The sequence below is a fragment of the Sturnira hondurensis genome, unplaced genomic scaffold, assembly GCF_014824575.4.
Source record: "Sturnira hondurensis isolate 20B ecotype Veracruz unplaced genomic scaffold, ASM1482457v3 Scaffold0006829, whole genome shotgun sequence".
NCBI classification, from domain to species: Eukaryota; Metazoa; Chordata; class Mammalia; order Chiroptera; family Phyllostomidae; genus Sturnira; species Sturnira hondurensis.
The window spans coordinates 1460395-1481777 of NW_028079460.1; the positions used below are offsets into that span (position 1 = coordinate 1460395).

At 41.8% G+C, this 21383-nt stretch overlaps 2 protein-coding genes across 2 annotated transcripts in view; one reads left to right on the forward strand and one right to left on the reverse strand.

Annotated features, from left to right (window-relative positions):
- Positions 1 to 18586, forward strand: part of NUP210L (nucleoporin 210 like) — a 121338-nt gene extending 102752 nt beyond the window's left edge. Inside the window, exons 35-39 of the mRNA XM_037050703.1 lie at positions 12150 to 12299; positions 13710 to 13960; positions 14393 to 14594; positions 17555 to 17656; positions 18321 to 18586. Of these exons, the coding sequence (XP_036906598.1) occupies positions 12150 to 12299; positions 13710 to 13960; positions 14393 to 14594; positions 17555 to 17656; positions 18321 to 18586 (971 nt within the window). The remainder of the gene's footprint in view (positions 1 to 12149; positions 12300 to 13709; positions 13961 to 14392; positions 14595 to 17554; positions 17657 to 18320) is intronic.
- Positions 18587 to 19026: 440 nt separating this feature from the next.
- On the reverse strand, positions 19027 to 20879 carry RPS27 (ribosomal protein S27). Its single transcript, XM_037050702.1, has 4 exons — positions 20784 to 20879; positions 20365 to 20473; positions 19663 to 19773; positions 19027 to 19115 (listed from the first exon to the last, which is right to left on the reverse strand). Exons 1-4 carry the CDS (start codon positions 20787 to 20789, stop codon positions 19087 to 19089), a joined length of 255 nt encoding a protein of 84 aa, XP_036906597.1. The 5' UTR covers positions 20790 to 20879; the 3' UTR covers positions 19027 to 19086.
- Between the last annotated feature and the right edge of the window lie 504 nt (positions 20880 to 21383).

Genomic DNA, 21383 nt, shown 5'->3' on the forward strand with positions numbered 1-21383 from the left:
AACAAATAATAAAGGAGAACTTCCCCAATCTGGCAAAGGAAATAGACTTCTAGCAAGTCCAGGAAGCTCAGAGAGTTCCAAAGAAGTTGGACCCAAGAAGGAACACACCAAGGCACATCATAATTACATTACCCAAGATTAAAATAAAGGAGAGAATACTAGAAGCAACAAGAGATAAGGGGACAGTCACCTACAAAGGAATTCCCATCAGACTGTCAGCAGATTTCTCAAAAGAGACCTTACAGGCAAGAAGGGGCTGGAAAGAAGTATTCCAAGTCATGAAATCCAAAGACCTACATCCAACATTGTTCTATCCAACAAAGCTTTCATTTAGAATGGAAGGGCAGATAAAGTGCTTCTCAGATAAGATCAAATTCAAGGAGTTCCTCATCACCAAGCCCTTATTATTTTTTTTAAAAATATTTATTTATTTATCTTTAGAGGGGAAGGGAAGGAGAGAGGAAGAGAAACATCAATGTATGGTTGCTTCTCGTGCATCCCTTGCGGGGAACTGGCCTGCAACCCAGGCATGTGCCCTGACTGGGAATCGAACCGCGATCCCGTGGTTCGCAGGCCCACACCAAGCCCTTATTACATAAAATGTTAAAGGGAGTTATCTAAGAAAAAGAAGATAAAAAATATGAACAGTGAAAGGATAGCAAACTCACAGTTATTAACAACTACACCCAGAACAAAAGTAAACTAAGAGGACAGCTAGATCAGGAGCAGAACCATAGAAATGAAGATCATATGGAGGGTTAGCAACAGAGGAGTGGGAGGAGTAGGAGAAGGGGGGAGAAGATACAGAAAATAAGTAGCATAGACTGTAGGTAAAAAATAGATGGGGGGAGGGCAAGAATAGTAGGGGAAATATAGAATCTAAAGAACTTGAGACACATGGACATAAACTAAAGGGGGGAATGGTGGGGGAGGGGGTGTGCAGGGTGGAGGGAAATGAAGAGGGGGGCATTAGAACAACTGTAATGGCATAATCAATAAAATATATTTAAAAAATAAATACCACTGGCTGGTGTAGCTCAGTGGATTGAGCGCAGGCCTGCGAACCACACGATCTCGGTTTGATTCTCAGTCAGGGCACATGCCTGGGTTGCAGGCCAGTGCCTAGCAGGGGACTCACAAGAGGCAGCCATGCATTGATACTTCTCTCCTTCTTTCCTTCCCTTCCCCTCTAAAGATGGATAGATAAAATCTTTTAAAAAATTAAATTAAATTAAAATTAAAATAAATAAATAAATAAAACTTGGGATAATTTAGCCCTGACTAGTGTGGCTCAGTGGATTGAGTGTGGTCTGTGAACCAAAGGGTCACCAGTTCAATTCCCAGTCAGGGCACATGTCTAGGTTGAGGGCCAAGTCCCAAGTAGCAGTTGCGTGAGAGGCAGCCAGACATGATGTTTCTCTCCATCTCTTTCTTCCTCCCTTCCCCTGTCCAAAAATAAAGAAATAAAATATTTTAAAAAAGAAGAGAAAAAGAGAGAGGACCCAAATAGTAACATCAGAAATGAAAGACCAGAGATTACAACTGATACCACAGAAATACAAAGAATTTAAGAAATTACTACAAACAACTATATGCTAAGAAATTTGAAAACCCAAGTAAAATGGACAAATGTCTAGGAAAATATAATCTTCCAAAACTGAATGAAGAAGCAGTAGAAAGCCTGAACAGACCGATAATAACTGGTGAAATTGAGGCAGTAATCAAAAGATTCCCAGCATACAAAAGCCCTGGACCAGATGGTTTCATAGGAGAATTTTACAAAACATTTAAGAAAAAGCTAACTCCTATCCTTCTCAGACTATTCCAAAAAAACCACGAAGAGGGAAGACTCCCAAACTCTTTTTATGAGGCCAGCATCATCTGAATCCCAAAACCAGATGAAGACACAACAAAAAAGAAAACTACAGGCCAATATTGCTGATGAACATAGATACTAAAATTCTCAACACAGTGTTGGCAAACAGCACCCACCAATACATTAAAAAAGATCATATACAATGATCAAGTGGGATTCATCCCAGGGATGCAAGGATAGTACAATATACACAAATCAATAAACATAATACATCACATAAACAACAGGAAAGACAAAAACCACATGATCATATCAATAGATATGGAAAAGACATTTGATAAGGTATAGCACCTCCAGCAAAGTGGGAGTAGAGGGAGCATATCTTAACATAATAAAGGCCATATATCAGAAACTACAGCCAACATCATACTCAATGAGCAAAAACTAAAAGCTTTCCCACTAAGATGAGGAACAAGACAAGGATGTACAGTTTCACCACTTCTATTCAATATGGTATTGGAAGTCCTAGCCGCAGCAATCATACAAGAAAAAGCAATAAAAGGCATCCAAATTGGATAGCAGGAAGCAAAAACTGTCATTGTTCAAAAATGACATGATAGTGTACACAGAAAACCCTAGACACCACCAAAAAACTGCTGGACCTAGTAAGTGAATTTGGCAAAGCAGTGGGATACAAAGTCAATATTCAGAAATCTAAGGCATTTTTGTACACCAACAACAGAAGATCAGAAACAGCAATCAGGAAAAAAATCCCATTTGCTACAGCAACAACAAAAATAAAGTACCTAGCAATAAATCTAAACAAGGAGGCAGAAGATGTGTACTCAGAAAACTACACAACACTGAAGAAAGAAATTAAGGAAGACACAAATAAATGGAAGCATATTCTGTGTTCATGGATTAAAAGAATCGATATATCAAAATGTCCATACTACCCAAAGCAATTTATAGATTCAATGCAATCCCTATTAAAGTACCCATGACATATTTCATACATACAGAACATTCCAAAAATTTATATGGAACCACAAACAACCCTGAATAGCTGCAGCAATTTCGAGAAAGAAGATCAAACTAGGAGGGATAACAATACCTGATATAAAACTATATTAAAGGCCGCTGTAATCAAAACAATATGATACAGGCATAAGAACAGACACATAGATCAATGGAACAGAATAGAGAGCCCAGAAGTAAATCCAAGTCTCTATGGTCAATTAGTATTTGACAAAGGGGGAAGAAGCATAAAATGGAGTAAAAATAGCCTCTTCAACAAATGGTGTTGAGAGACCTGGAGAGCTACACGCAAAAAAAAATGAACCTCGACCACCAATTTACACCATCCACAAAAATAAACTCAAGAAGGATAAAAGACTTAGTCGCGACACCATGAAAGTCCTAGAGGAGAACATAGGCAGAAAAATCTCAGATATTCCACCCAGCAATATTTTCACCAATATGTCCCCTAGAGCTAGGGAAATAAAGGAAAGAATAAACAAATGGGACTTCATCAAACTAAAAAGCTTCTGTATGGCTAAAGAAAACATCAGCAAAATGAAAATGGAACTAACTGTATGGGAAATATATATAAACCTCTTCAAAAGAGGTTTTGATACCTCTTCAAAATATATAAACAATTCACGTGGGGACTTCTGCCAAGATGGAGGCATAGGTGGATACAACAAAGGTTTGGAGAACAAAGACATAGCCAAAGAACAGAAAATTGAATTATACGGAAGTCCGACAATAACGAACCGATCAACTGGGATGGTAAGAGGGGCGGAGCCAGCAGCAGAGCAAGGTCGGGCAGGAAAAATGCCCCAACCTAGGCGTGCAGGTAGACTGGACCCAGTCGGGGTGTGGGGCAGACTGATTTCGGTCGCACATTTGCGCACAGCGAGATGGACCACGCAGGCCCCAGGGGGCGAACCCAGTGGTGGAGGGCTGACAGCGGTGGCACACTCGGGTGCAGTGGAACGAAACACGTGGGCCTGGTGACGGTGGCAGCTGTGGCGGGAGGCAGCAGATGGGACGCCATTGCTCCTCTTTGGCCCTGCCCCCACATACAGCGTCACAACCCAGCAACTGAGTTACCCTGCTCTGAACACCTAGGGCTCTGATCCTGCTACGTAACAGGCACGAACAGCCCAAAAGATGGTGCAAGAAGAACTCAAAGTCCCAGAGCCAATAACTCTAAGCGACCAACAGATTGCCAGCCTCTCAGAAGCACAGTTCAAGACACTGTTTATCAGGATGCTCACAGAACTGGTTGATTATAGTCACAAATTAGAGGAACATATGAAGGCTAAACTAACTGAAATGAAGGGAGATGCACAGGAAACCAACAGTGATGGAAAGGAAATTGGGACTCAAATCAATGGAATGGACCAGAAGGAAGAATCAAACATCCAACCAGAAAGGAATGAAGAAATGAGAATTCAAAACAATGAGGAGAGGCTTAGGAACCTCCAGGACATCTTTAAATGTTCCAACATCCAAATTATAGGGGTACCAGAAGGGGGAAAGAAACAGCCACAAGTGGAAGACTTATTTGAACAAATAATAAAGGAGAACTTCCCCAGTCTGGCAAAGGCAATAGACTTCCAGGAAGTCCAGGAAGCTCAGAGAGTGCCAAAGAAGTTGGACCCAAGAAGGAACACACCAAGGCACATCATAATTACATTACCCAAGGTTAAAATGGAGAGAATCCTGGAAGCAGCAAGAGATAAGGGGACAGTCACCTACAAAGGACTGCCCATCAGACTGTCAGCAGATTTCTCAAAAGAGACCTTACAGGCAAGAAGGGGCTGGAAAGAAGTATTCCAAGTCATGAAATCCAAAGACCTACAGCCAAGATTGCTTTATCCAGCAAAGCTTTCATTTAGAATGGAAGGACAGATAAAGTGCTTCTCAGATAAGGTCAAGTTCAAGGAGTTCATCATCACCAAGCCCTTATTATATGAAATGCTAAAGGGACTTATATAAGAAAAAGAAGATGAAAAATATAAACAGTGAAAAGACAGGAAACTCACAGTTATTAACAACCACACCTAAAACAAAAGCAAACCAAGAGGACAGCTAGATCAGGAGCAGAACCACAGAAATGAAGAACACATGGAGGGTTAGAAACAGGGGAGTGGGAGGAGGAGAAGGGGGAGAAGGTACAGAAAATAGCATAGACAGTAGGTAAAAAATAGATAGGGGGAGGGCAAGAATAGTAGGGGAAATATAGAATCTAAGGAACTTGAGATACGTGGTTATAAACTAAGGGGGGAGAATGGTGGGGGAGGGAGTTTGTGGGTGGAGGGGAATGAAGGGGGGAATAGAACAACTGTAATGGTGTAATCAATAAAATATATTTTAAAAAAAGAAAAAGAAAGAAAAAAAACAATTCACATGACTCCACTCTAGGAAGACAAATAATCCAATTTAAAAAATGGGCAAAGGATCTGAAAAGACACTCTCCAAGGAGGACACACTTGATGCCCAGAGGCATATGAAAGGATGCTCAGCATCACTACCCATCAGAAATATGCAAATTAAAACAATGAAATACCACTTCACATCAGTCAGAATGGCCATCACAAACAAATGAACAAACAAGTAGTGCTGGGGGGTTGTGAAGAAAAGGGAATCCTTGTGCACTGCTGGTGGGAATGCAGACTAGTGCAGCCACTGTGGAAAACAGTATGGAGTTTCCTAAAAAAAATTAAAAATGGAACTGCCTTTTGACCCAGCAATTCCACTGCTGGGATTATACCCTAAGATCCTGAAACACCAATTCAAAAGAACCTATGTACCCCAATGTTCATAGCAGCAAAATTTATAATAGCCAAGTTCTGGAAGCAACCTAAGGTGCCTATCAGTAAACAAGTGGGTCAAATACTGTGGTAGATTTACACAATGGAATTCTGTGTAGTAGAAAGAAAAAAAGGAGCTCCTACCCTTCGTGCAGCATGGATGGAATGGAAGAGCATTATGCTGAGTGAAATAAGACAGGCAGTGAAAGAAATACCGTATAATCTCACCTATAAGTGGAACCTAATCAACAAAACAAACAAGGAAGCAAAATATAAGCAAAGACATTGAAATAAAGAATAAACTGACAGTTACCAGAGGGGAGGGGTGAGGATAACAGGAGAGAGAAGGGGAAGAGTCCCTCAAAGATCACGTATAAAGGACTCATGGACAAAGCCAAAGGTGGGTAGGATCGAAGGTGGGGCAGAGGAGAGCAGTAGTAGGCAGAAAATGGAGGCAACTGTGCTTTAACGATTAAAAAAAAAACAGTATAGGAAATGGAGTAGCCAAATTTTTATGCATGACCCATGGACACGATCTAAGTGGGGGGACTGCCAGAGGAATCGGGTATACCAGATGGAAGGAGAAAAGGGGGGAAAAATGGAACAACTCTAATAGCATAATCAATAAACTATATATTTTAAAAACTATGAAGACTTCCAACCAAGATGGAGGTGTAGGTGGAAACACTGTACCTCTTCGCAAAACCCAACTGAAGGACAACAAAGATTTAGAAACAAAAACACAACCAAAACAGACATAAAATTGAACTGTACCAAGTCCAACAACATTCATCCAGACCGGTAAGAGGGGCGGAGTTAGTGGCCAACGGAGAGGGGTCGTGGCAGGAAAAAGCAGTGGCTGCCGTAATGACCCAGGCACATAGGTGGCAGTTGGCAGATTCCAGGCACAGGGTGGCAACAGGCAGGCCCAGTGAGGGTGCAAGGCGGCTGGCTGACCGTGGTCACACATTCGCACACAGATAAACCAGGTGAAAAAACGGACAGTGAGACAGACTGCACAATGCAGGGCCCAGCACTGGGAAATAAAGCCTAAAAGCACTGATTGGAAAACTTTCGGAAGTTGAGGTGCCGGGAGAGGCTCTCAGCCTCACTACAGAGTTTGTTGGAGAGACCCACAGGCTCCTAGAATGTACATAAGCCCACCCACCCGGCAATCAGGACCAGAAGGGCCCAATGTGCTTGTGGGAGGTGGCAGAAGGGACCAAGATCCGAGAGAGAGCGGAGCGAACATCACTGCTCCCTCTCTGACCCCGCTCCCACATATAGCATCACAACCCAGCAACTCAGGTTGCCCCACCCTGGTGAACACCTAAGCCTCCACCGCTCATAACAGGCACGAACAGACCAAAACATTATGGCTCAAGCAGAAAAACAGGTCAAAGCCCCAGAGCCAATACTTCTAAGTGACAAAGGGATAGCCAACCAATCAGATACACAGTTCAAAACACTGGTGATCAGGATGCTCACACACTGGTTGATTTTAGTCACAAATTAGATGAAAAAATGAAGGCTACACTAAGTAAAATGAAGCAAAATGCACAGGGAACCAATAGTGATGGAAAGAAAACTGGGACTCAAATCAATGGAGTGGACCAGAAGGAAGAAACAAATAACCAAATAGAAAAGAATGAAGAAATAAGAATCCCCCAAAATGAGGACACCTTTAAACATTTTAACATCCAAATTATAGGGGTACCAGAAGGGGAAGAGGAACAGCCACAAGTGGAAAACTTATTTGAACAAATAATAAAGGAGAACTTCCCCAATCTGGCAAAGGAAATAGACTTCCAGGAAGTCCAGGAAGCTCAGAGAGTCCCAAAGAAGGTGGACCCAAAGAGGACCACACCAAGGAACATCATAATTGCATTAGCCAAGATTAAAATGAAGGAGAGAACCCTAGAAGCAACAAGAGATAAGGGGACAGTCACCCACAAAGGAGTACCCATCAGACTGTCAGCTGATTCCTCAAGAGACCTTACAGGCAAGAAGGGGCTGGAAAGAAGTATTCCAAGTCATGAAATCCAAAGACCTACAGCCAAGATTGCTTTATCCAGCAAAGCTCTCATTTAGAATGGAAGGGCAGATAAAGTGCTTCTCAGATAAGGTCAAGTTGAAGGAGTTCATCATCACCAAGCCCTTATTATATGAAATATTAAAGGGACTTATCTAAGAAAAAGGAGTTAAAAATATGAACAGTGAAAGGACAGCAAACTCAGTTATGAACAATCACACCTAGAATTCCAGCCAAGATGTAGGCGTAGGTGGAAACACTGTGCCCCTCCCACAACTAAATTTAAAGACAGCAAAGTTTTAGAAACAAAAACGCAGCCAAAACAGTGAAAATTGAACTGTACGCAAGTCCAACAACAACGAACCACTCAGTCAGACGGGTAAGGGGGGCAGAGTCGGGCGGAGTGGGGTCGGGCTGGAAAGACCATTCAGTCCGACCAACCCAGGAGCGGAGGCTGAAGCAGTTGGTGGATCCCAAGCGTGAGTTGGGAACAGTGGACCCAGTGAGGGTGCAGGGTGGCTGGCTGACTGCAGTCACACATTTGCACGCTGATAAACCAAGTGAAGGAGCAAACAGTGAGACAGACCATTCAGGCTAGGGCCCCAGCGACGGGAATTGGAGCCTGAAAGCACCAACTGGAAAAACTTTCAGGGTCAGGGGGCCAGGACAGGCTCCCAGGCTCCCAGAGAGTTCATTGGAGAGACCCACAGGTTCCTGGAGAGTACACAAGCCCACACACCTGGGAACCAGCACCAGAGGGGCCCAATTTGTTTGTGGGAAGCTGCAGAGGGGACAGAAATCTGAGAGAGCAGAACCAGAGCAAAGTGTCATTTTTTTCCCCTCTCTGACCTGCCCCCACATACAGTGTCACAACCCAGGAACTGGGTTGCCCAGCCCTGGTGAACGCCTAAGGCTCCGCCCCTCATACATAACAGGTGTGAACAGACCAAACATTATGACTCAAGAACAGCTCAAAGCCCCAGAGCCTATAATTCTAAGTGACCAAGAAATAGCCAGCCTTTCAGATACACAGTTCAAAACACTGGTGATCAGGATGCTCACAGAATTGGTTAATTTTAGCCACAAATTAGACGAATATATGAAGGCTAAACCGATTGAAATGAAGGGAAATGCACAAGAAACCAATAGTTATGGAAGGAAACAGGGACTCAAATCAAGGGAGTGGACCAGAAGGAAGAAAAAAAAGACCAAACAGAAAAATATGAAGAAACAAGAATTCAAAAAAATTAGGAGAGGCTTAGGAACCTCCAGGACATCTTTAAACGTTCCAACATCCAAATTATAGGGGTACCAGAAGGGGAAGAGCAACAAGTGGAAAACTTATTTGAATAAATAATAAAGGAGAACTTCCCCAATCTGGCAAAGGCAATAGTCTTCCAGGAAATCCAGGAAGCTCAGAGAGTNATCATCACCAAGCCCTTATTATATAAAATGTTAAAGGGAGTTATCTAAGAAAAAGAAGATAAAAAATATGAACAGTGAAAGGATAGCAAACACACAGTTATTAACAACCACACCTAAAACAAAAGCAGGACAGCTAGATCAGGAGCAGAACCATAGAAATGGAGATCACATGGAGGGTTAGCAACAGAGGAGTGGGAGGAGAAGAAGGGGGGAGAAGGTACAGAGAATAAGTAGCATAGATGATAGGTAGAAAATAGATGGGGGGAGGGCAGGAATACTATGGGAAATACAGAATCTAAAGAACTTGTGCCACATGGACATGAATGAAAGGGAGGGGAATGGTGGGGGAGGGGGTGCAGGGTGGAGGGGAGTGAGGGGGGGAGTGGGACAACTGTAATGGCATAATCAATAAAATATAGTTTAAAAAAAATGCCTGGTTGGTGTAGCTCAGTGGATTGAGAGAGGGCCTGAGAGCCAAAGGATCGCAGTTCGATTTCCAGTCAGGGCACATGCCTGGGTTGCAGGCCAGTTCCCTGCAGGGGACCCATGAGAGGCAACCATACATTGATATTTCTCTCCCTCTCTTCTTCCCTTCCCCTCTGAAGATAAATAAATAAAATAAAAATTAAAAAAAAACACTCACACCTAAAACAGAAGCAAACTAAGCTGATAGCTAGAACAGGAGCTGAGCCACAGAAAGAGAGATCACAGGGAGGGTTAGCAACAGGGAGTGGGAAGAAGGGGGGAGAAGGTACAGAGAATAAATAGCATAGATGCTAAGTAGAAAATAGATACAGGGAGGCCCTGGCTGGTGTAGCTCAGTGGATTAAGCACAGGCGTACGAACCAGAGGATCGCAGTTCGATTCCCAGTCAGAGCACATGCCTGGGTTGCAGGCCAGTTCCTTGCAAGCCAGTTCCCAGCAGGGGACGCACGAAAGGCAACCATACATTGATGTTTCTCTTCCTCTCTCCTTTCCCTCTAAAGATAAATAAATATTAATCTTTAAAAAATATTCAAAAAAATAGGGGCAAGGGCATGAATAGTATGGGAAATGTAGAAGCTAAAGAACTTGTGACATGAACTAAAGGGGGGGCATGAGGGGAGGGGGAGTGCAGGGTGGAGGGGATTGAAGGGGGCAAATGGGACAATCGTAATGGCATAATCAATAAAATATATTTAAAAAAATAATAAAATAAAATGCACCCCCAAAACACACACACACAAAAATCTACAAGATAGCACCTCAACAAGTATTAAGAGAGGTTGTGAAGAAAAAGGAACGCTTATTCACTGATAGTGGGAATGTAAATTGGTACAACCACTATGGAAAACAGTATGGATAATACTGAAAAAATTATGAATAAATCGTATGACTCAGCAATCCCTTTTCTGACTAAATATCTTAAAAACTTGAAAACATTTATTCACAAAGATATATGCACCCCTATGTTTGTTGCATCATTACTTATGGTGACCAAAACATGGAGACAACCAAAGCATCCTTTAATAGATGGTTATATAAAGTAGATACAATACATATACAGTATATTATGGAATACTACTCAACCATAAGAAAAAATGAAATACTGCCATTTGTGACAACATGGATAGACCTTGAGATTATGCTAAGCAAAATAAGTCAGTCAGAAAACTAAGAACTATATGATTTCAGTGATCTGTGGGAAATAAAACTGAAACTCACGGACACAGACAGCAATGTGGTGGTTGCCAGAGGGAAGGGGGTGGGGAAGGTAGTAAAGGGTAAAGGGGGCCAAATACATGGTGACGTAAGATGACTTGACTTTGGGTGGTAGGCACACAATGCAATATACAGATCATGTGTCATAAGAAAGTAAACTTGAAACATATATGATCTTATTAATCAATGTCAGTAAGATTAATCAAAATAAAAATTTAAAAAATAGAAAAAAAATAAACTGAGATAAAGCATTTTAAAAAAGAAAAGAAGCCCTGACCAAAAGAAAAGAAACAAATGCCATGGGTTGGGCATTGCTTGCAAAGCCAAAGGTTGCTGGTTCAATTCTCAGTCAGGCCTTGTGTTGTGGGCAGCTCCCTGGTTGGGGGCATACAAGAAGCAACTGATGTTTCCCTTGCACATTGATGTTTCTCTCCATCTCTTTCTCCTACCCTTCCCCTCATAAAAATCTTTTTTTTTTTAAATTCTGCCCTGGCTGGGTGTGGCTCAATGGAATGAGTGCTGGCCTGCAAACAGAAGGGTTACAAGTTCAATTCCTGGTCAGGGCATATGCTCAGGTTGCAAGCTAGGTCCCTAGTTGGGAGCGTGCAAGAGGCAACCAATGATGTTTCTCTCCATTTCTTTCTCCCTTCCTCTCTCTCTAAAAACAAATAAAGTTCTTTTTTTTAATCCCTTAAAAAGAAGAAAAAGAAACTGTGCAGAAGGATAAATCTTAACAGGACACCAGTTCCTGTTTAGGTGTAATACTATCCGCTGCAACTGAATCAGTCATGGTGCCAATCTATTTCTTTCCTTTCTTCTCAGAATTTTTATAGGAGTTAATTTGAACCAAACTGAGGACATATGCAAGGGAGCAATATTATTTCTTGCTGGCTATGTGGTTCCTGTTTAAGGCATCACTTATAATGAATCTTCAACTTCATTCATTTCAAGATCACTTTTAGAGATCTTCAACTTGGGTCATATTTACATGGTTTTGGAAAACAAACCTAGAGACTTAAAAATGCTACTTCCCAGCTGCAGTGCTGTATTTCTAATAGCTGTCCAATCTCCCTGTAATCTTTCTCCCACTGATAAATTCCAAAAACCTTTGAAGGGGACACCATCTCTCATATTGATGATGAAAAGCTAGCAGAGGCCAGGGTCTTCCACTATTACTTCCACCTTAATTGTAGCAGAATTCAGCAAAGCTGCCAAGCAGACAGCTGTAGCAATAGCAAGTCAAGCACAACTGACTCCCTTTTTTGGTGGGCAGGGGTACCAAACTGCTTCCATATAATGGCCTCTCCTTTTACAAATTGTTAGTGATAAACCTATTTTACCTTTTTTCTATTAGGATCCTGCACCCCAAGTCAGGCCATGGCCATTACAACAGTACTTCTTCCAGAGACCCTCATACAGTGCCATGTACAGTTCAATAACAGTTTGCTGGACATTCCAGCAAGTCAAGTCTTTCACGTCCATTCTGTTTTCAGCGTGGAGAAAGGTGGGTCCCACCAGCTGAATGTGCTTTCCCTCTTGTTTTGGTATTTGTGCTCTGTAACTGTGGAGTCTTTCTCAATCAACACTTTTGTTCAATCCATTCAAACTTGTTAAACATGCCTCTATAACACCTTTTTACTGTTTACAACACAACAGAAAATGCTTTTCTATTATGATTTCCTGGGGGTTTTTTTGTTAGTCCCTGTCATCTCTGTGAGGGCTTACCTTACGTCTCATTCATCGCACAGCCCCAGCAAGTAGCAGTGTTTGTTGAACTGAAAGCTCTTCCAAGCAGAATGGCATTAACAAGCAGAAAGTAGAAAAAGGCATGATATTGGGATGACATTATATAAATCAACGATGTAAAATGGAAGATTCATGTCAAATGTAAATAGGACAGTGCTACATCATGGGAGTTTCTACTCCAAGGCCAGGCAGTGTGAATGGTATGGGTAATGATTAAGCCCTGAAGGAAGGTTCACTCAGCAAACTGTTGAGCACCAAATACAATGCCTGGTACCAGGACAGGCACTGGTGGGTACAAAGAAGCGTGAGACAAGGTTTTTAAATTTTAACTCTTACTGGTACTGCAGAGAGTAATTAGTCATGAAGATACTCGTGGGACCCCATAAAGACCGTGTGTCTACATCTTATATGGGGGTTAAAATAAGATTTCACGAAGTAAATAACCTTTTAGAAGATGACTAGGAGTGAGTTAGATGTGAAGAAAAACCTACATTTCAGACAATACACAGGCCCCCACAGAAGTTTACAAAAATAAGATGAAAGCAGCTTTAAAGTATCTACTGGAAGAACATAGAATGGACAAGAATGAATGAATAATGGGAGGCAAGGAGAGTAGTAAATGGGGCGGTCGTTGCAATACTCCAAGCATGAAGTGACAAGGGTCTAGAGTAACAGAAATACTAACAGGGCAGACAGACGTTAGAGGCATTTCAAAGGATGAGTTAGCAAGATTTGGAGAATGATTGGTTTTAAGAGTGATGTAAAAGATGTCAAAAGACATGTGATGTTTGAGCACTGTGGAAATAGGCCATCAAGTGTTGGTTTGACAGAGAAGTGATTCAGCCATGCTCACAGCTTGCCTTTCTTTCAAACCCTGTGATCTCACCGACTACTTCATTCTACAACCCCACAATTTGTTTGCACTGTACTATGTAATACTCCCTGACATGTTCATTTACCAATAATGGCATTCTTAAGCAACCAGTTCAATTGTAGGTTCCCTGGAACTGTTTTGTTTTGGTGGCCCATTAGTGTACTAATACCGAACACCAAATCTAAGTTCTTTTTTTTTTTAATTTACAGGTCACCATTTTTATTTCCTATCCTAACTCAGTTGGCTCAATAAAGCCTCTGAACATTCCTGCTCAGTTTTTCCTCTTTTCTTCAGGGGTTTATGTCTGCCTAATCAAGGTCCGACCCCAGTCAGAGGAGCTGCTCCAGGCCCTCAGCATGGCTGACACCTCGGTCTACGCTTGGGCCACACTGCGCGGTGAACAGAGCAAGAATGGAATGCAAAGAATCCTCATTCCTTTCATCCCAGCCTTTTACATCAACCAGTCAGAATTGGTTCTTAGCCACAAACAAGACACCGGGGAGATAAGAGTACTGGGAGTGGACAGAGTTCTTGAGAAGCTAGAGGTATGTTGAGAACTGAACCAAAACAACAGTTTTGAAAAAGGGACTTTTGATTCCCAGTCTAAAGGTAAAGAAAGTTTCTGAATAATTTGATAAAATTCACCATAAGAGATTCTTAAACAAAATGAAGAAAATGTGTCCCTTTCACAATATCAGGGGGACTCCCACCCAATAGTCCAAAATCTAGGTTATTAGCTGAAGATAACACCAATGCTGTCTTAAAACAATCATTAGAATTCTAGTTTAAAACTTTTTTGAAGCCCATTTTATTCTCACAGATCACTTTTTCAACACATCTAAGTGTGAAATAATAAATGACTTGTCAGTTAGCTAGAACTAGAAATCCAGGTGTGTTACTGTGTATGTTTAAGATTGGAATGTCTGATACAAGCTGACTTTTCTTTCAAGCAACTGCTATTTTATCTTTTCCCCAAGGTGTTCCCCAGCTCCCCAGTTCTAGTGGTCCCTGGCCATAGTCACTCTTCTCTCACACCTGGCCTCGCTATCTACCCTGTAAGAGTGGTCAACTTCACTTCCCTGCAGCAGATGACGTCACCTGTTTTCATCAATATTTCCTGTGTGCTCACCAGTCAAAGTGAGGCTGTGCTAGTGAAAGCTATTATGAAGTCTGGTGCAGGTGAGCACTGGGGACTCCTATTTCCAATCTAGAGAAGGAACAAGACAATACATTACAATTAGTTAATGGAAAACATTCAGCCACTTGATCAAAACTATTCAAAAGTAGCTGAGGCATGGATCAATTTTCTAAGCCCACTCAAAACAATCTTCAGATAACTTTTTTTTATTAAGATTGTATTTATCTTTAGAGAGGAAAGGAAGGAGAGAAGGAGAGAAACATCAATGTATGGTTGCCTCTCGTGAGTCCCCTGCTGGGAACTGGCCCGCAACCCAGGCATATGCCCTAACTGGGAATCGAACCACGATCGTGTGGTTCGAAGGCCCACGCTCAATCCACTAAGCTACACCAGCCAGGGCTTCAGATAACTTTTTTAACACTAGTTATACATGATACTTAACATATATTTAAGAATAGCCCTGGCTGGTGTGGCTCAGTAGACTGAACATCCACCTGCAAACTGAAAGGTTGCCAGTTTGATTCCCTGTCAGGACACATGCCTGGGTTATAGGCCAGGGCCCTAGTTGCCCTGGGGACCCAGCTGCCTCCCCAAGAGGCAACCAACTGATGTTTCTCTGCCTTTCTCCCTCCCTTCTCCTTGCTCTGAAAATAAGTATTTTTTAAAGCAACCAATGAATGCAATGAATACAATGAAGTGGAACCTCTCTCTCTCCAAAAATCAGTAAATAGAAAAAAAACTTTTTTTAAGTGCACAGAACTATCCTCCTTATATTTATCACTTCCACTGTCCATCCCTCAAAGGAAACAGTACTTAATTACTAGGAGTGAATTAGGCTGAACCCTAGTACATTGTTTATACAAACACTTGATATGTACTGGTCAACAAATATCCTAAGCATGTTTATATGCATTTTAATTCTTGTAACTCAAAAGGGTAAATGTATTTTGCCCTTTTAGAGTTGAAGAATTGAGGTGTTCAAGGCTCCCCACTAGGAGGTTCAATCTGTGCTGTATTAGAGTCGTTTTAAAGTGGAGTTAATTCCAATAAAGTCACAGGAAACAAAACAGCAGTATCAACAGTATGTCTGTCAACAGTAGGCCTGGTCACAATTCATAGTGGAAGAACTGGAAGTTCAGGGAGTTTAGTGGCCAAAAGGAGTTATAGACACCAAAAAACTGAAACAACCAAAGGCAGTCTGTCACCAATGGAATCCGGATATTTTCATGTTCCAATTGTCACATCTTGAAATATTTTTGAAAACTGCAATTATCAGACCTGAAGTTAGACTTTTGTTGTTACTAAAGCAGATATATTACTGTACCACAAATTAGGGCTTTTAACATTTTGCTAACTGTAATTGTCACAAATTAGATTTTTTCTATTTTGGTTAACTTTTGTTATAATTGGTTTCCTTTATTTTCATGTATATTTTGCACTTAAAAATATCACAAGATGTATAGATTTCACCAGACAGCCGGTTTACCCATGACAAAAAAAAAACAACTCGTTAAGAATCTCTGCACTTCTCAGAGATAAGGGATCAGTGGGAACAGTACAACCATGGTGGGAACAGATGCAAACATCTAAGCCAACCTTCAGCTCACTGACACAAGCATGTGAGAGCCTACTAGTATGTTCTACTAGTATGTTCCAAACATGGTTCCTACTGCAGAATCATAGGAAGACCAGGCCCAGTTGGGGAAACAGTAATTAGTTCAGTGTAGACCTAATAGTGGGATACTACAAAAATAATACACCCCATTTTATTTGGACTTTCAACAGTGGGACCTGATCAGGGATTATGATCTTTCTAGTATATGCACTTCAACCTTATTCAGAGTGAGGCAGTTGTCAGAGAGTAAAGTGAGAGGTTTAAAACCAATTAGGAGACCATGGACAGAGGGCCTATACTCAAGATGCAGAATAAGAACTAGGTATGAGGGCCTGGTCACAATTCATAGTGGAAGAACTAGAAGTTCAGGGAGTTTAGTGGCTGAAAGGAGTTCTGACACCAAAAAATTGAAGTAACCAAAGGCAGATACCAAATATACTTCAGAAAGGAGTCTAAAGTTTTTTTAAGGTCAAGGTTTCAAAATGTTCCCTAGAAACATGAGTAAAAAAGATTAAGGAGCCTTTGAATTTAAGCGGTCATTAGGGAATCCAAAAAAATGTTTCATATTACAAGGATTAGAATTAGAAATCTTTATCAATGCAGATTGCCACTAATGTAATAAAGGGAAGTTACAGCACTTGGAGCTCCAGTGTACAGGAAATGCAACAGCCATTTCAGATGGCAGGGATTTTAAATACTCTTGTAAGCTGAGAACTAAGAGGCTCAAGAATTGGAGGTTGTTACTTTGGAAATAGGGAAAAGCCAAAAAGTTGGAGCCAAGTATAGTTTACCTCTTTACTCTGGTAGAAGCTAAACAATTTCCCAGAGCAGCAATTTTCAACCTCTTTCATCTCATGGGACACATAATTACTAAAAGTTCTGTGGCACACCAGAAAAATATAGGGTCCAGCACAAGTAACATGTTTGACTATAGTTGGTAGGGTAATAATGTGGATGTAGTAATTTAGTTTTAATTGGAACACTCTACCTAAAATGTCAGATAGTGTGATGGATATTGTTAGAATTACATGCTTATGATTTTATAATAGAAAAGGAGCATTATTTGTGCTGGACTGTTTTTTCTTTTGCCTATCTGACCAGGAAAAAAAGTGTAATTTTGATTCATTCACACCAGACAGCTATTGTGCTGGCTGTTGTCATTTTTAAAAAAATGAGTCTAGGGGGAAAAAGGTCAGTGGCCCTGTCTAAGCAGTCAGATATCGCATGCTTTAAAAGTTCTTTCAACCAGTTGAAAATCACTGTTCTAGAGGGCTGGGTATTGAGTGCTTCTGCTAGATATGTTAATAGTGTCAGGTTTTAAACAGAGCCATCTGCCCTGATTGTGTTATTAAATAACCATCTTCTTTTGTTCTGGCCAATGCATAGATCAATGTGAAGATTCAGGTGTCCTCCAGAAGTTCATGGGTTCTTACCAGATCCTCTTGACCCTCTTTGCAGTGTTGGCATCAACAGCTTTCATCTTTCTAGGTAATGGACTTTTGACTTGGAAAATGCTTTTGTATTTATTTCACAAACTAAATAAGGATGAGAATTAGCTGTTCATCACATCTAATTTGGGACAAGCAGTTGAAACCAATTTCGCCTCTCTAACTCCAGTCACCTAGAAAAGGCCCCGCTCAAGTTACAACTACCATAAATTGGATATGGCAAACAAATACCATTCAGAAGTGTAAATCACTGCTAACCCTCAAGATAATGGCTAGTTTTGCTCAAATTCATAGCTAAGGATGATGTGAGCAACACAACACACTATTTTGTCTACACCTGCACTTTCCCCATCTTTTGGCCAGAAGAGTAAAGTATCTCTAAAAATAACTGAATACAGCCCTGGCTGGTGTAGCTCACTGGATTGAGCGCGGGCCTGTGAACCACATGATCACGGTTTGATTCCCAGTCAGGACACATGCCTGGGAATATGCCAGTTCCCAGCAGGGGGCGCACGAGAGGCAACCATACATTGATGTTTCCTTCTCACCTTCCTTTCCTCTCTAAAGATAAAAATTAAAAAAAAAAACAAAACTGAATACAAATTTTCAAATTATTATCACATTACTTAATGTGAAATATTACTAAGGCTTTCCTCCAATGAAGACAAATCGGCTTTACTGACACCTCCTTTGTTTTATTCCAGCATACAACGCCTTCCTAAATAAGATACAGACAATTCCAGTTGTTTACGTACCAACTCTAGGAATAGCAGAGTCGGGTAAAGAATCACCACCCTTATTTCCTTCAAATCTCAGATATCCAGGTTTTATTCACCTTTCACCTATTTCCCTTCTCCATTTATTTCTAGGTTCTTATACCTCCACTCGATCTCCTCCTCCCTTTGCGAGTCCACAACCCCCACCAGCCAAGAGTCGGCTACAATACTGGCTGTGGAGTATAAGGCACTAATCTCCACTTGGACAAGTCTCCTTAACTGTAGGGAACTCAAAGTTTCTAGCCCTTAGCCACCAGGAACCGCCTAGCAACAACCTCTATATTCCTAAGCCTCCAAACAAGGTTTTGAACAACTGTAAATAAAGGATCCTGAGCTGTTTTGTATTGAAGTAGTGTGTTGGATTGTGTTTCCAAGATCGACTGTCAGTTCCTGTTCTTTGTTGTAAGAAAACATAAAAGTGAAAGTAAACATCTCATTTATATGATATACCACATTTTTTTCATCAAGCTCTAAAGATTTACTTAACCTGCCCAGCTGGACAGAAATGTCCCAAATGGACTTTTTAAGTCCTTGGCTACTTACTTGCCCTCAATGACTAGCAGTCCATCCTTTTGCTTGTCCCTGAATACTTGAGGTAAGAACTTCCTAGCAGTAAACTACAAGACAATAAACAGGATGTATCCAAAATGTGTTTATTGGGATGGTTCCCCACTCATCTTGATTCAGGGTACTTTTAGTGCTGCTTCCTTCTGAAGGAGCATCCTAAAAGAAAATGGTTCAAAAGTTAGCTGACAGCAGCAGCCTACTTTCCTTGCCCCACACTCACAGAACTGATACCTAGTGATCCACCCACAAGCAAGCTACATCTTTTCCTTAACTCCTTTACCCAGCCACTTAAGGACCGTTTTGGCTATAGCTCATATAAAGCTGCCACTTTTATCATCCACTCATCACAACTTTGGACAGTAGTGTTTTGAAATTAAGAAATATGTTGTTGGCCCTGGCCAAGTAGCTCAGTTGTGGTTACAGTGCCCCAATACACCAAGGTTGAAGTTCAATCCCCAGTCAGGACACTTAACAATCAACCAGTGAATCCATAAGTGGAACAAGAAACTAATGATTGTCTCTCTCTTCAAAAAAAAGTCAGCAAGTAAAAACATATATATACATATGTCATTTCTGCTAATATTTGGGGGGAAAGGGCTATCAAATCCAACCCTCTTTCCAAGAGTCTGATCATTTACACTACCTATGGTCTTTCTATCACCATAAGATTCAAAGCCCAAATTCTACTTGTTAAACCATTTACCTTCTGTAAGCCTTGCTTTTCCTCCTGTAGGCTGACAGAGGACAGTAGAGCAGCCAACACACAAAACTACCGTTTGTGCATGGCTAAAGACGGTGGTGATTTTATAGCATCCTGGAAAAAAATCAAGTAGGGGTTATATTTCTTCCATGCCTTTCTTCACTCATACATATGCTATTATGTATAAACTGTTTAGACATGCACACTATGTCAACTTTTGAAATTGACCATCCTATTCAAAACTTGACTACCTGGTTCTAGGTATACATTAAAGCCCACTCAGAAATAATCTGGACAACCTGCCCCCACTTATGAATTTTTGGTTAATGTGTCACTACCATTCTGGAGGCTGAAAAGGGAAAGGAGTGGAACCGACAATTATTCACGGATCCTCCACCTGGGAGAGGATGGTGAGTACCGAAGACAACGACCCCCTGCCTCCAGATGCAAATACTTGGGTGACCAAGGCAGAAGCACAACACATTATCCCAGTTTCTTAACACAACGCTACGTTAGGGTTCGTACATGGGGTTTTGATGAGAAATCACTATGGATCACTCCTCCTAAAGTACAAAATTTTAGCCATCTCATACATTGAATTTTTAGATGTTGTGGCTGCTTCAAGGATACGGTACAGCTCACACTACACCTTTTCCCAATTCCTGGACCCTGTGCTTTCTCGACTACTGCAAGCTGTCTCCTCACCTGGGCATTTCACATCCATGAAGTAGGAATTGGGGCTCTGCACCAGGCGCTTCTTCTTGTGTTTCCTCTTCTCCTCTTCTGGAGAGGGATGAAGGAGATCCTTTGCAAGCTAAGAGAGGCAGACATGTAGATATTTAACCCAACGGCGAGAATGGGACGATCGAAAACATCCCCCACTGCCACACACCGGGGAGAGCTCGCCCCTCGCTGCCCCTGGTGTCTGCGCAGCTGGACCGCCATCTTATCTCCTCTCCGCTCCCGGCTATGCAGGGGGCCTCGCGGGCCTCTGCAGTCCCTGTAGTTAACGTCCTAGGAATGCGGAGGGCAAATGAGGGTCCTCCACGACTCGAAATCAGCGTGAGAGGAGCGTGCGGGACGAAGAGCGAGATCTCCGCCGAGACCTGCACCAAGGAACTCACAGGCATGTTGTCGTGCGGAGATCGTCACCGCCGGAAAGGAGCACGCGCGGAAATCCTGCTCTTTATATCCGTCATCCGCAGGATGTGACGCCTGGGCCTTCGCCGCCATGTTGGGAAGGTCCGCCTCTCACGGTCTGTCTGCTGTGGGGCGAGGAGGGCGCTGCCATTTTTAGAAGGTCTCTAAATGAATTTTCGGTTAATGTGTCACTGCCATCCTGGAGGGTGAAAGGGAAAGGAGTGGAAGCAACTGCACTCCTTTGTCGTGGCCCCATGTTGAGAGTTAGGTTGCTGTCTTAAAAAGGGTTGCGTTTGATCTCTATCGAGAGATAAATGGGCCCTAGCCAGTGTGGTTCAGTGGGTTGAGCACCAGCCTGTGAACGGAAAGGTCGCGGAATCGAATCTCGGTCATGGCACGGACCTCGATTGCGGCCCAGGTCCCCAGTTCGGGGCTCTCAACCTCGATGTTTCTCTTCCTCTTCCTCCCTCCCTTCCCATCTCTCTAAAAGTAAACAAAATCTTTGCAAAAGTTTTAAGAAGATAAAAAGATTAACTTTAAGAAAAAGATAAATGGACACTTAAAATTCCATCCTGCACTTTGAC